The 13,204-nt window shown below is 48.3% G+C and overlaps 1 protein-coding gene across 1 annotated transcript; it reads right to left on the bottom strand.

Annotated features, from left to right (window-relative positions):
- Nucleotides 1–1,942: 1,942 nt before the first annotated feature.
- Nucleotides 1,943–12,937, bottom strand: DRC5 (dynein regulatory complex subunit 5). Its single transcript, XM_021550458.3, has 5 exons — nucleotides 12,745–12,937; nucleotides 8,292–8,549; nucleotides 5,518–6,086; nucleotides 4,017–4,466; nucleotides 1,943–2,119 (listed from the first exon to the last, which is right to left on the bottom strand). The coding sequence occupies exons 2-5, from the start codon at nucleotides 8,473–8,475 to the stop codon at nucleotides 1,943–1,945; spliced, it is 1,380 nt and encodes a 459-aa protein (XP_021406133.2). The 5' UTR covers nucleotides 8,476–8,549; nucleotides 12,745–12,937.
- Between the last annotated feature and the right edge of the window lie 267 nt (nucleotides 12,938–13,204).

Here is a 13,204-nt window from a genome sequence, read left to right as displayed (position 1 = left end):
AAAAAAAGCACTGAATATCCTGGAAAGCAAGTGAGAAGTTGTTCCGGCGATGGCATATTTTCCCAAGCCCTTTTCTTTCCATCCCTTGTCCTCACTGGCTCTGGTGACTAATTCCTCCTCATGTATCCGCTAGCATGTCTGCAGGATCTCATCACTGCCCACCAAGCATGAGCTTCCACTGTGCAACTGGCTGACCAGCTGCAGCCCTGTCCTTGGAGCTACAGGCAGGCTTGCCTAGGACTGGGCCACCCCCATTAAACCCCCACCCTTGCTGCTGGAGCTGTTGCTTCATCAGCCTGATGCTGATCTGGGTCTTTTCTGCTGTTTCTGAACATGAGTTCTCATCTCATTGAGGTGTGTCATCCAGTGAAAATATTTTGTAAATGCAAATAAAGATAATTAAGTATATTCAATACCTCGGTCTCGAGGATGGGAAACAAGGAGTGGGAGTCGCCCGGGTAGGGAGGTTTCACAGCTGCTACTGCTGGTTAGGAATTCTTCTGGATGTAGACCCTGGAGCATCCATCAATAGTTGGGAAGGGAGTTACACAAACCTGTGAGGGCTTGGGGCTGAGCCCTGTCAGCACCCCTGCTGTCGGGGCAGCCTCGCACTCCATCCTTTCTGATCTATATGGGCATGACACGGTGCAGGTAAAGGTCCTGTTGGCCAGGAGCCAGTGGCATGGTCAGTGTCTGTATCCATCAGACAGGGCAAGGCAGAAGCAGGTACGTGGTGAATAAATTATTTTGTGAACACTGGAAAACGGTTTTTACTTTCCAACTCTGTCAATATGATCTAGCTCTGTCTGTCTCTCTATATATGTACAAACAGTATATCACAATGTTGCCTTTTTTGTTGGAAATATCAAAGTACAAAGATTGTAAACCAAATCGGTGTAATAAAAGTTTCAGATGATTCACTGAGGTGGTTGCCAGCAGTGGGTCTGTGAGCACTGGTGTTGAGCAGGGCTGGGAGGCATGGAAAGCTCCTGCGTTGTTCAGAGGGTGGGAGGGGATGGAAGACAACCCACTTACTTAATTCCCTGATATCTCCTGAGCAGGGTAGTCAATTGACCAACTCACTCAAGTATGTGCCTTGTCCCATCCTCAGATGACTACAGACTAGAGCAAAAGGAAGCTGCTCCATTTTGCTCCAAGCCCAAGGAAGCTGCACTGTTTTCAAACTTGTGAGCTGTGTGGGCCAGCAGTCCTGAAGGGACTCCTCTAGCTTGAAGTTATGCAAAATAGATTGTTTTAGACATGTTTTTTGCATAGAAGAGCACTACTAGGTAAGTTAAGCATCTGGTTGTAAAGAGTTCACCTGTTGCAAAGTAGGCTAGCACTGATTTAAAGCAGAGCAACCCAAAGCAGGAAACCACGGTGGTGAGCCCTCTTGAGTTATTGAATTTATTTCTATTTACTTTTCACCACCCGTATCAGACTCCAGACAGATTTACTATAAGTTCGAATAGATTATTGAGCAGAGCAATAGCCAGAAAAAGGTGCCGAGGAACTAGAAACAACATTCCCTCAATCCTCTAGGCCTCTCACATCCTCCTCAGCAAAAACTTAAAGTTAAGTCTGGACTAGACCATTTAGGTGGCAGAGACTTCATCTTAGCTGCTTTACAAGTGAAACAATATTCAGTTGCCTAAACTAAGCTTGCTGCTGGAGCATATAAAAGCATCACAGGAGGTAAGATTTCAGGTGCAGTGAGAGAGAGGACTTAAAAGGCAGATTGCTCTGTGGTGCCACTATAGTGCCTTGAGATCAAATGTCTGTCTCCAATGAAGTCACAGGTTGGATGATAGGGGTCTGGGAAAGGCTGTAGTGGCAGCCACAAGTGAAGTGTTTTTCAGAAAAGCAAATAAAACCAAGACCCTGAAGTGAAGTGTTTCCAAGACTGCACACCCAAAGCTCATTGCTCCCTGGAGCACTTTATTCAGAGGGGTTCAGTGGTGGGGTGCTGCAGAGATCCCAGCCTCACCACTTCCTGATTGGCCCACACGATTTCGTGAATGAGGAAATCGGTCTCCTGGTCCACCTCTGCATGGCGGAGATCAAGCTTGGTCAAAGTCTTGTTGTTTGCCAGACCTTTAAGCAGCTGCTTCCCACCATTCTGCAAAAGGATGAGAGGGGATGGTTAAAGGAGAACATGCAAAAGAGAAGTGTATTGCTCCTTTCCCCTCCTCCCCAGGGCAATTTCTGCTGCTGCCAGTGGGAGGTCCATGAGATGGTGCCAAAAGGGATAAAGGCCTCCACCCAGGTCTGAAATGTTGCTCCCAGAAGTGCAGAGGAAGAGTGTAACCTTATACAGCTCTTTGTGACAAGACATATGCTAATGACTCCCTCTGGGTACCCAAGAGTTCTCAAATTCATGCTGGTTAATGACACACCTGGCAATTGTAACCTGAGAGAAGTCTGTTCCTCCCTGTCCCCCAATCCCAGTTTACTGCTGGTTGGGAACAAATGGTTTAGAGTGCTGTTCTTCATCTTGGCAGTTGTGAGAGCCCCAGAACTGGCAGTTTTCTGTCTGGGTGTAATTTCCCAGGCTGGTTTAGCTATCCTGAGAGAAATATCTCCTGTAACTGAAGACCAGCCTTCATAAGACTGAAAATGTGATGTAGCCTTAGGAAGGCAACCCACTCTGAAGCATTTCTCCCTCATAAAGCACTGTATTTTGGGATGTGACAATTTGAACTTTTTTCCACTGTTGCTATTCCCTCCCAAGTATCAAATACACCTCCTGTCCCTTCTCCTCCATCCAGATGGACCCCTGATCCCAACATCCTGCCTTTTTGCCAAAAAGGGAAGAGCAAAAAGGCCTGAGAAGAGATCTCTTTTTAATGGGTTACAGAGGTCAGAGTTGAATGTATCTCTGGCAAAACCCCCAATTTTCCCAAAGATAATACTACCAGCCACCTTTTGGGCTGCCATGGAACTTCACAAATGGGTAACAAGAAAGCTCATCAGAAGGAAGACACAAGCACAGAGATTATTATTTACTAAACAGAAATCCTTCTATCCTTTCCAACCTTTGCCCCCTTGTATCATTAAACTCAGATGGTTTTCCGCATCCAGGACCATAAAACTCAGAACTCACAAAAGGTTTTCTGCCATCAAATCCTTTTAAAACCCTTGTCAAACACATTGATGCCAATATTCCTGCCAGCAGGGACAGCTGGTCTTGCTGTCTCTTTATTTGACAGTGAGAATAATCGAGGCAGCACAGAAAGTTTAAAAGCCAGCATGATTGCTTTTGGCTGTCTAGTTTCAGATTTCTAAAGCTCTTTTTAATCAGTAAAAGAGAAGCAGTCTGGTTTGTGGGCATGTTGCATACTGCAGCTCTTAGGGATGTAGTAAGATCTGTGGATGCTCTTCTGTCTAGAAAATGTAAGCCTGTGTTTTAGGAGGCACTTACAAGCACACAGACATGACACTCCTGACCCACCGCACTGCTCCCGGGCCGCAGGGTGAGTTAAAGAAGCTCAACAACCAAGCCAATTTTCTAACAGTCTCCACTGAGCCTGTGATGTACAGGAGCAATTCTGGGAAGGGTGACACTATCTGTGTGCTGCTGAGTGACAGATGGCACAGCAGATCCAAAGCATGAAGGATATGCATGAGACCCTCATCTCGTGCTGCCTATCATTAATACGCGCATGTGCGAAGCATCTGTGATTTTTCCCAGACATGCTTCCTGGTTTTCAGTTTCCTGGGGGGAAAATCCCTCTCTGCCCAAAAGCCCAAAGCCTCAAAGACTGATTCAGCCCTATGAACAGAGCAACAGAGCTAGATGTAACAAGTGAGGTAAATGCATGCTCATGCAGAGAAAGTGTCCTTTTCTTTCCTGACATCTGCTACAGTCTCTTCCTTGCTCACAACTGATTGTTATCATAGCAAGAATGCAAAATGAGGGATGTATTTGCCTCTGGGGCTTTGAGATAGGCTCAGGATCTGCTTTGCAAGCCCACCACACAGGGTCACAGACTGCAGGCAGAAGAGGCTACTCTTACCATCCCCAGGTGGTTGCATGAGAAGCTGATGCTCGTCAGACTGGTGTTCTGAGCCAGGACCTGGGAGAACACTGCTGCCGTTGGCTCTGACAGGTTATTGCTTCCCAGGTGGAGGGACTTCAGGCTGGTGTTGGTCAGCAGGGCACGGCCAATTGCCTCTCCACCTTTGTCCTCCACAAAGTTGAGGCGTAGATTCAGGGAGGTCAGAGTGGAGCTCTCAGCCAGGCCTTGAGCAAGAGCCTGAGCCCCCAGGTGACAGATCTGGTTGTTACACAGATTAAGTGTTTCTAATCTGATGTGGCTGATCAGCTTGCCAAGAGCTTGTGCCCCATGGTCCCCGATGAGATTGTGGGACAAGTCCAGCTCCAACAAGGAAGGGTGATGCTGCAAGTTACGGGCCAGGAGCTTGATCTTGTCATCATCCACTTTGCTTTGTGTCAGCTTGAAAACCTGTGGGCATAAAAACCAGGGTCACTACAGCAGCCAATGCTTTGGACTGAGATTTGTACAAGATCATTACGGAGTTAAACCTATGGTCCACCAGACAGGATTCATCTCCCTTCACTTCAGACACCTTTAGCTAGCAGGCTCAAGTATGTGCTTTCCTAGTGGGCTGATACTTACAGCAAGCAGGTCATGCCGCTGATGTCCCATGCCTATTCTAGAGAAAAAGAGTTTGTCTCCTGGAAATGCCTGTTCCTCTCCTCTGACTGCACAAGATCTCTAACTGGGGGCTAAATTAAAGCAAGATAAAGCTGTCCAAATGTCTGCAGAACCCAGCCCAGATCACAGTTGAACCTGTCTGAATGACCATGTGCACCAGTGATAACTACAGTACAATGTCCTGTGTGCCTGGGATACTTAATAGCCACAAGAAAGGTAATTTCTCTTCCAGAAGCCGTATTTCCCAAAGCATGCCAATCTGTGTGGAATTCATCCAACTCACTCTGGCTCCACTCGGGATAGCAATGCCCACTGATGTCTTAGAGGGGCTGAGTATTTGCACTGCCATTGCCACAGAGCTAAAGATACGGTTAGATCTTAGGAGGAAAATACCTCATTGCTCTAAAGCAAGTGTGAGTGTTTCCCCACTCTGTTCTCTGGGGTCTTTGCTCCTCTGGGAGAGACTGACATGCATTTACTGAACAAAACTACCAAAAACTCCTTATGAAAAATTCCCTCTGGACTTTTCTTCTCCTCCCTCCCAGAACTATATGAGGAGTTAGAACTGTGGAGTGCTGCTGATTCTTATGGTACAGGCAACAAGTTTTGTGGGAGCAAATATTTTTCTCATTGATCCCCTGACAACCCATTCTAACAAAGACACAGCAGAACAAGATACTCAGCACTAAGCCAGCAGGCTAACATCTCTGCACTCTGTCAGAGTCTGTAACTTGCAAAAGGAAGGGTGGTACCAGCAAGCAAAACTGGTCCCTGTATTTCTAGCCATGTGCAATTTGGATCTAGCTGACGCAGTAAGGTTCAGTTTGTGGTATATTACTTTCAAGTTACGGCACATCTTCACAGCAGCAGCCAAGTTGGAGCAGTCCAGCTCAGTGAAGTTAAAGAGGCTCCACTCAAAGTTCATGCCGCAGCTCTTTACACCATAAATGAGATGAAGCTCTTCAAGGTGCGGGAGGGCAGTAATGACATCTTTCAGGTTGTAATGATGCATGTAGACCTCACCAATTTCAGCATCATCCTCTGTGTCAGAGAGGTCATTGCTCTCCTCCTTTTGATGCACCCACAAAGGTGGCAGGAACTGATTGATCTCCAGTTTCCGCACGTAGCTTTTGCAGAGCGGGATGAGCTCTAGCACCTGCTTGGGGTCTGTGATGTTAGGGATGGAGAACTTCAGAATGTTCTCCAGGTGACGTTCAAAGAACATCTGTTTCCAGCTGTCCCCATAGTTGGAGACGTCACACGCTTGCCAGCGCTCCATACAGCACCTCTTCCAGTACTCCTCATGGCTTACAATGTTGGCAGTCACAGTGAGTGGAAGGCTGGTGGAGAGCCTGTCCACCACCTTCTTTTGGTGCTCAGGCAGAAGATAGTTCAAAATAGGGTTCTCTGAAAGAGATAAAAAGAATGAGAAGTTGGTCTGGGCATAGGCACAATTGCTGGCACTATGGTTCTGCCCGGGTCCCCAGCTGTATGCCCATTCCCTCCCCTTTGCTGATATTGGCTCTCTCCTTGGTTGCCAGAAGCTGGAGCACAGAAATAAGTTGGCAGAACACATTTGTACATTTCCATATATGATTTCTAACTTTTACAATGAAACTGGTGTAATCGGGTTTGCTCTCATAATATTTGGGAACTGTGCCAGAAACTGAGCTCCCCATTTAAACTTAGTCTGAATGCAGCTTATATTCAGGGCAGGAATTCTGCTCCTGAGAGAACTAATTCAGCCTTAAAGTGATGGTAGAGTTTGGCCTGCCATTTGCTGAACTTTCTCCCTTTTGGTTTCTAAGCATATTGAAGAACAGTATTTGAGAACAGTGTGCTTTTCATGCAGGTCCTTGTGCCTATTTATCTTAATTCAAGCATCAGTCTTACCTCAAATTAATTGCTGTTCCTTTTTGCTGAGGCACACTACTAGCTTTTAGGTCCATCTTGTTTAAATAAAAATTATGTTTTCCAGGTACTTTTTCCCCTGAGTCTCTTTCCCAGTGCTTGCCCTAAGTCTCAGCTCTCTTCTCTGGTGGAAGTTCTCTGTGCCCAGAAATACCAGAGAAAAGCCACATGTACTCACACCATGAATATTTGGTTATGTGTACACAGTTGTGTTGAGTAACATAAATCATCAGTGAAGAAACTTATCTGTGCATAGGAAATGAGATTATGAAACACAAAGTGGGATTAACTTTATAGTTCTCCTATTTCTGGGGCATTCCCTTCCTAAGGGCACTGATAGTTTTACCACAGCCTCTTCCTGGAGTCTATTTACCAGTGTCCCACAGCTGAGACTGTGGTGACCTCTACAAAGCTCCATGACACAAGCAGAGGTGGGACACAGATGGGCAGGGCTGGGCTAGCTTCACTCAGGTTCACTCAGGCCCCACTGTGGGCAAGGTGCAGCCTCACAGCTCAGGTAACAGCATGAGGGTTCCCATGAAAACAAGCAAACTGCTTTTATGTGTGCACAGTGCAAGTCCAATGCATTTGGCATCAAACTGATCGGGCTGCTGGGACTGCAAGGTTGTCCCAGCTCACAGCCTCAAGTACCTTCAGCTCCTGGCATAAGGCAGCACTGAGCTTCTCTGTACTGTCTTACAGTCCCAGTGTGGACATAGCCTTAAAACTATCTTTGGTCTTTGCTAGCACTTCACTGAGTCAGCCAAAAAGACAGGCTCTTCTTTTCCCCCTCCCAGTCAGTTTTCAGATGAGACATGCTTCTTCTGTTTTGCTGTGTTTCATCAGTCCACCTGCTTCAAAAGCACATTCCATGCCTGGGGCTATAACTTGTCACATCACCACCAAAAGCCATGGAGGAGGGCTGAGCCAATGAGTACAATACAGAGATGGTAGCTCGTCTGGGCAGGGAGCAATTCTGCATCTCTTTGTACAGCGTCCAATACAACAAGGCTCCATCCTCGAGCGCTACCCTAACGTCTGTATGAATCAAGAGCAGGAAACAGCAACTGCACAGCCCAGTCATGGCTGAGGTGAGTCCAGAAGAGCATGGATGGAAGATGTGGTAGAACAAGGTCACTACAGAGTCACATCCTGGAGTGCAGCCCAGAGGACTACAGCCATTCCTGCAGTGTACAAATGTGGGTCTCAGATGCGGGCAAAGAGAGAAACGAGAGTTTCTAGGCAGGCAGAAGCCTGGGAAAGAGCTGGAGAAGAATGTAAATAATTCTTTCTCTCTCTTGTTGTTCACATTGCTTATAGTTAAGTTCTATCACTGTGCGTCAAGCACTTCGCACCAAAGGTGTCAATTGTTTTCACTTCAGGGCCAATGGAGTTGGTCCTCACAAAGCTCTGTATAAAAGAGCAGGGCATTTTGAATAAACCAGAGTTTTACTCTCAGCAGCCTTCTGATCAGAGTCTTCTCATTCCCGTCCTGCCTCGACAGCGACATACAAATACATACTTTTCAACTAAACAGTTTGTTTAACTGGCTTCCCAAGGGGATATTTCTCCCCATCTATTCCTTTGACAGGGCTGGGTGCCACACTGCCTTTCAGATGCATCTGCATGCCTTCTTGACCCTCTGCTCCCTGGGACTGACCCTCTCTCCATGTGTCCTAGAGTAAATGTGCTCCCACTTACTTTCAAAATTGTGTGCAATATGCTGGAGGCAGAGCTCAGTGAGGTGGGGCACAGTGACCAGGGACCAACTGAGATCCTCAGTGATGCAGCGGCGTGTGTAGAATGAGCCATCAGTGATGTTGGCCTGAGGTGGACATGGTGAGGGAATGGCTCTGCTCCCATCACCAGCTTCTGGCTGCTGCATCCTTGCTCAGGGCCTACTTCTCCTTCAGGAGAAGCAAGGGGAAACTTCCTTGACAGTCACTACTACGTGGTTACCTGCAAAATAAAAAGGCAGCTTTAGAAAGAAGCTAGCAATATTAATGGTCAGCTCACACTGCTCTCCTGTAACACACTTGCCCTTTGCCTGCCTCCTCTGCTTTGGACTGGAAGCACTGCAGCAAACAACTATTACTTAGCCTCATCTTTATACCCCTGCAAAGAGGTCTCTAGACACCACATGCAATAAGGAGATACTAATGTGGTGTTAATTCGGAGTGCTGTTCAAGAGGATGGACAGGAATTGATAGTTTACTGTCTTTTCCAATAAAAGTAATAGGGGAAACTGGCAGGGGCTAGGCCTAAAACAAAGGGTTCTTCACACAGGCTACAGCTGAACTGGGAAATTCCTTGCCACAGGATGCTGTGGATGTTAGGAGTCTGCAGACTCTAAGAAAAGTCCATGGAAGAGAAACTCTTTGAGAATGATGAACTACACGGAAGTCGTGTGGCTCAGTGTGAGCAGCTGAACACAGCTGGAGGTGGGGAGAGTGCTGGAGGATAGAACACACACTTGCATTGTTTTTCTACTTCTCTCCAGGTGTCTGCTTCTAGCCACTGTCAGAGATGGGTTTTTGGGCCAGACTGGTTTGAGCTGGTATGCCTGTTCTTATGACTCTCTAAAGACAGATGCTTTACAGATGAATACATTATAAGTGTGTTCTTTTCCTGCTTTTCTACATTATTCTCTGTCTGAACTCCTTCCAAACATCCATTAACTGATGAGATGGGTCAGATCTGATCAGACCACACTGAGCCTAAGCAGATATAAGCTAAAAGAACCAGCTTGAAAAAGAAGGAAGGATGCCTGGCCCTATTAACTTTCAGAGCTTTCCCAGACCGAAGTTTTCCATTTGCTGTTTCCTATTCCATCCTCAAGGCCAGCACTCTCAGAATCCCACATGTATGGTTATTGCCTGGAAATCCTAATAGTTCTCAAACCAGCCACTCTGAAAGAGGCAGAAAAGACACCCGGAACGTGTCTTTTCCACCTTGAGTTCTGGGTTGCACAAGAGCATCTAGGTCTGGTGAGCATCTCCCAGGGCATACAGACCTATGTTGATCCTTACTGGGGCTACTTGGACTTAATAGGGCTGCAGCACAGGTCTGGGAGGTTACAGGCTGCAGGACACCTAAAAGAAGCATGAGGCAGAGGTGGATGGCAATGTCAGAGGTGAGAACACCTTCCTACATGACCAAGAGGATATCTCAGGGCTGTGGTGGCCTTGCACCACCATACAGCCAAAGGATCCTGTGGAAGGATAATTGCCATCTAGTCTCTTTGGGCACCTGAAGGGTGGTTTGATCCCAACCAGCTCCTCCTTTGTGAGGGGAGTGACCCAGACAGTGGCCCCTAGATGAACCATTTTAGTCCTTATTTCCTGGCACAAGGTTGTGCCTTTCACCTCTGCCTTCCCAGCTCATGGTGCTTCTGCCATCTGCCAGCACTTCCTTCTCCCTGAAAGCTTTGGAGCTGACTTTGCTAGTGTTACTCCCTCTGCTCCTTCCCCTTCCAAAAGGCATATGAGGAAGGGCTGCAAAAGAAGGAAGAGAGGAGACCTGTGAAATGCTGAAGTAGAGAAGAGAGAAGCAAATGATTAATGCTGCAAATATGTCAGCAAAAGCTTTTTCAAATGCACTTGAGGCAAGCCTGAGAGGGATAGTCAGGAAAGGGTGGGGATGGCAGTGGCAGGGCATTCTCTGGCCCAAAGCAGGAGGATGAAGGTTGCCAAGGGCAGGGAAGCTGATTTCTTGGGAGGCAGTAGTGTACAGATGACAAAGGTAAAGGCTGATAAAAAAGGGAACATGATCTGATGAAGGGTGGAAGTGGAAAGAGAAGGAATGAGTGTTAGGCAGCTGTGAGAATACTGGGAATTCTTTCCCTGCAAAGGTCCTTGTGCCTAAGGAAGGTGCTATGATGATGGACCACCTTTCAAGGGGAAAAGAAGAGACCTGATTCTCCACAGCACACTGACCCATCTGAGACCCAACTCCTGGTGCTCGACGGACTTCCATGGAAGGGCAAAACACAGCTAGAAGGCAGTGAGGTGGCTGGGAAAATTATTTTCTCCTTGCTTGGTCCTTTGTCCTATTCAAAAAGCATCTGTATCATTTTGTTCCCCAGGCCAATCACAGCTGATTGGAGCTTCTGATGGCTTTCCTGACCTTTTGGAAACAATCATTAAAAGCCAGCTGTTGGGGAGAGCCGTGCAGCACTGGTGGCCTAGTATTATTTCCTGTCTGTTCCAGCAGATGATGGGATTGCCTGGTTACCGATGGCAGGTTGATTTTCAGAGGGTGGGTAACCCATGGCACATGCAGGGCTGTCAAATGGGCTCCAAGAGTCTGGGCAGGAGACACATCTGCCCTGAGGCAGAGCTACCCAGGCTGCTGAGAGGCTTTCCCTTGATCTGAGCCCCAGAGCAAGTCAGCTCAGCTGACTCCACCATGCCCACTTACCATTCACTACAAAGCAAACAGGAACAAGGCTGCAAAGCATCCAAATGAACCCCATGCCTGTAGTGCCAGGTCTGACCCTGAATCACTGCTCCAAATACATCCATTCCCACCACACCAGTGAGGTGAACACACCTGCCAGGTGCCCTTACTACCAGGGAAGGGCCTCCTTCACTGCTCACCCCCTCTGCCTCAGCTGTGGGAGCCTCACCCAGCCAGAGATGAGACTCTAAGCCACTTTCCAGAGCTGGGTTTGCTAAGCATGTATTTAAACACAGAGGTAGCGCCATAATTCACTATCAATAAACCAAGTCAACACTGTTAATGCACGCTCCTTCCCACCCACTCTACATAAACATCAATCACCTATCCTAAAAAGGTTTTATTAGACAATACAGAATGAACAGAGACATGTAGCAAATTTTCTGTTTTTGTCATTTAACACCCAGATTAGACTGAAAAGTAAATAATGCTTGAACTTCTTAAAAAAGTAAAGGAAATCACACTTCCCTTCCCCAGGAGGAACTGACAGAAATCTACTCACACAACCAAATTATGCTGCTACTAACATACTTTACAAACGTTATTCAGCTAAACCTGTCTTGATCTGGAAATAAAAGATTTTTGCTCTTTTCATTCACAACAAATCCCAGAGAGACCAAAAAAAAAACCAAAAAAAAACCCAAAAAACAAACAAAAAAAACCCAAAAAACAAACAAAAAAAACCCCAACAAACAAACAAACAAACAAACAAACAAAAAAACCAAAAAAACAAACAAACAAAAAAAAAACACCAAAAAGACCTGCACAGCAACTAGTGACCTTTGGCTGATGCTCCTACCAGAATTACAGAGATCCAAGAAATGGAACAACAGTAAACACTGTGCTTACTGGAGAGTTTGTAAGAGCAGGATAAATTATTTCTGAGGGTGGTTATGCCCCAGCCAAGATTGCATTTGCACTGAAGTTCTGTCTGCCCACTAATTGAGGAAGCTCTTATGCCACTGCAGCAGCACCCTGCAAATGCCAGTTGTTCTGCAGGTGTGCTGACCTTAATGCCTTTACCTGTAGTCCAGGCAAGTCATCCTGAGTCTGGCTAACACCGCTGTTCCCACCAACACCTGTGGGGACTTGCCATGCTCTGTGGCACTTTCAAAGGCTAATGCTAAATGTGCATTAGGATACTGTGTTGCAGGGTAAGTCTGGGCCTGCAACACAGTATCCTAATCCTAAACCTGCAATGGGCTCTGAGTTAAAAAAAAAAAAAAAAAAAAAAAAAAGTGCCAAATGAGAAATCTATTTAGCTTCAGATATAATGAAATTTGTCTGTAACGGGAGACTGGGCAGAGTGAGGCCAGCTGGCCATTTGGGAATTTGGTTAATGTCTCCACTGTAATCCTGGCGGTGAAGGGCCAAAACTGTGCTCCTGCATCTCTGTCAGCATGACCTGTGACGGGCCACCGCCCTAATCTCAGAAAAACAAAAGCCCTTTTGGAGCTGAGCAGTGCCCACCGCAGCCCCTCTGCCGTGCCAGCCCCAGAGGCTCGGAGAGGGGTCCCTTCCCCAGGGGGGCAAGGAGAACGCCTGGGTGCTGCTGACCGCCGCGGCCCCGCCAGCGCCTCCAGCCCAGCTCCGCGGGATGCCGGCCCTGCGCTCCCTCCTGCCAGCCAATCTCCTCTCCGGAGAGCCCGGGAGGGACGGGAACGCATCGGCGCGGCCGCCTCGGTGCGGGTCAGACCTGCGAGCCGCCGGGAAGGGCCCGGTCACGGGCGCTGGGCGTCCCCAGCCCCGGCCACGCCGAGCGGCACCGGGGCGAGAGACGCGCGGGGTCCCTCTCGACGCCTGGGCGCGGGGGATTCCGCTGCCGGCTCTGTCCCGCTGCTGCGGAGCAGGGAACGGAGCGGGACCGGGACCAGCCCGGCCCCTGCGCTCGCCGCCGCCGCTGTCGCCACGGACGCGGCCGTTGCTGGGGCGGGGCTCCCGCGGGTGCGACCCCCGGCCGGGCACGCGTGGGGCTCGTGGGGAGCCCGTGCCCGTCGCGCTGAGGGTTCGCGACCGGCTCCGAGCCAAGCCCTCGCAAGGCGCGGTGCCCCGCGGCCGCTCTCACGGGGCCTGCCCGCTGCCAGGGCGTGCGGGGCAGCGAGAAGCAGCAGGAAGGGAGAGGGACGGGATTTGGGATGGCGCTCCCCCGTCACCCC

Source organism: Lonchura striata, chromosome 3 (genome assembly GCF_046129695.1).
Source record: "Lonchura striata isolate bLonStr1 chromosome 3, bLonStr1.mat, whole genome shotgun sequence".
Taxonomy (NCBI): domain Eukaryota; kingdom Metazoa; phylum Chordata; class Aves; order Passeriformes; family Estrildidae; genus Lonchura; species Lonchura striata.
The sequence above is the reverse complement of the archived record's forward strand: the minus strand, read 5'-3'. Positions and strand labels throughout refer to the sequence as shown.

Coding starts and splice junctions, on each gene's coding strand:
- DRC5 (XM_021550458.3), bottom strand. CDS start 8,475: ATGCAGCAGCCAGAAGCTGGTGATGGGAGCAGAGCCATTCCCTCACCA. Junction 4,467..5,517: donor AGATGTGCCGTAACTTGAAA/GTAATATACCAC, acceptor TTATGCCCACAG/GTTTTCAAGCTGACACAAAG. Junction 2,120..4,016: donor CATGCAACCACCTGGGGATG/GTAAGAGTAGCC, acceptor ATCCTTTTGCAG/AATGGTGGGAAGCAGCTGCT.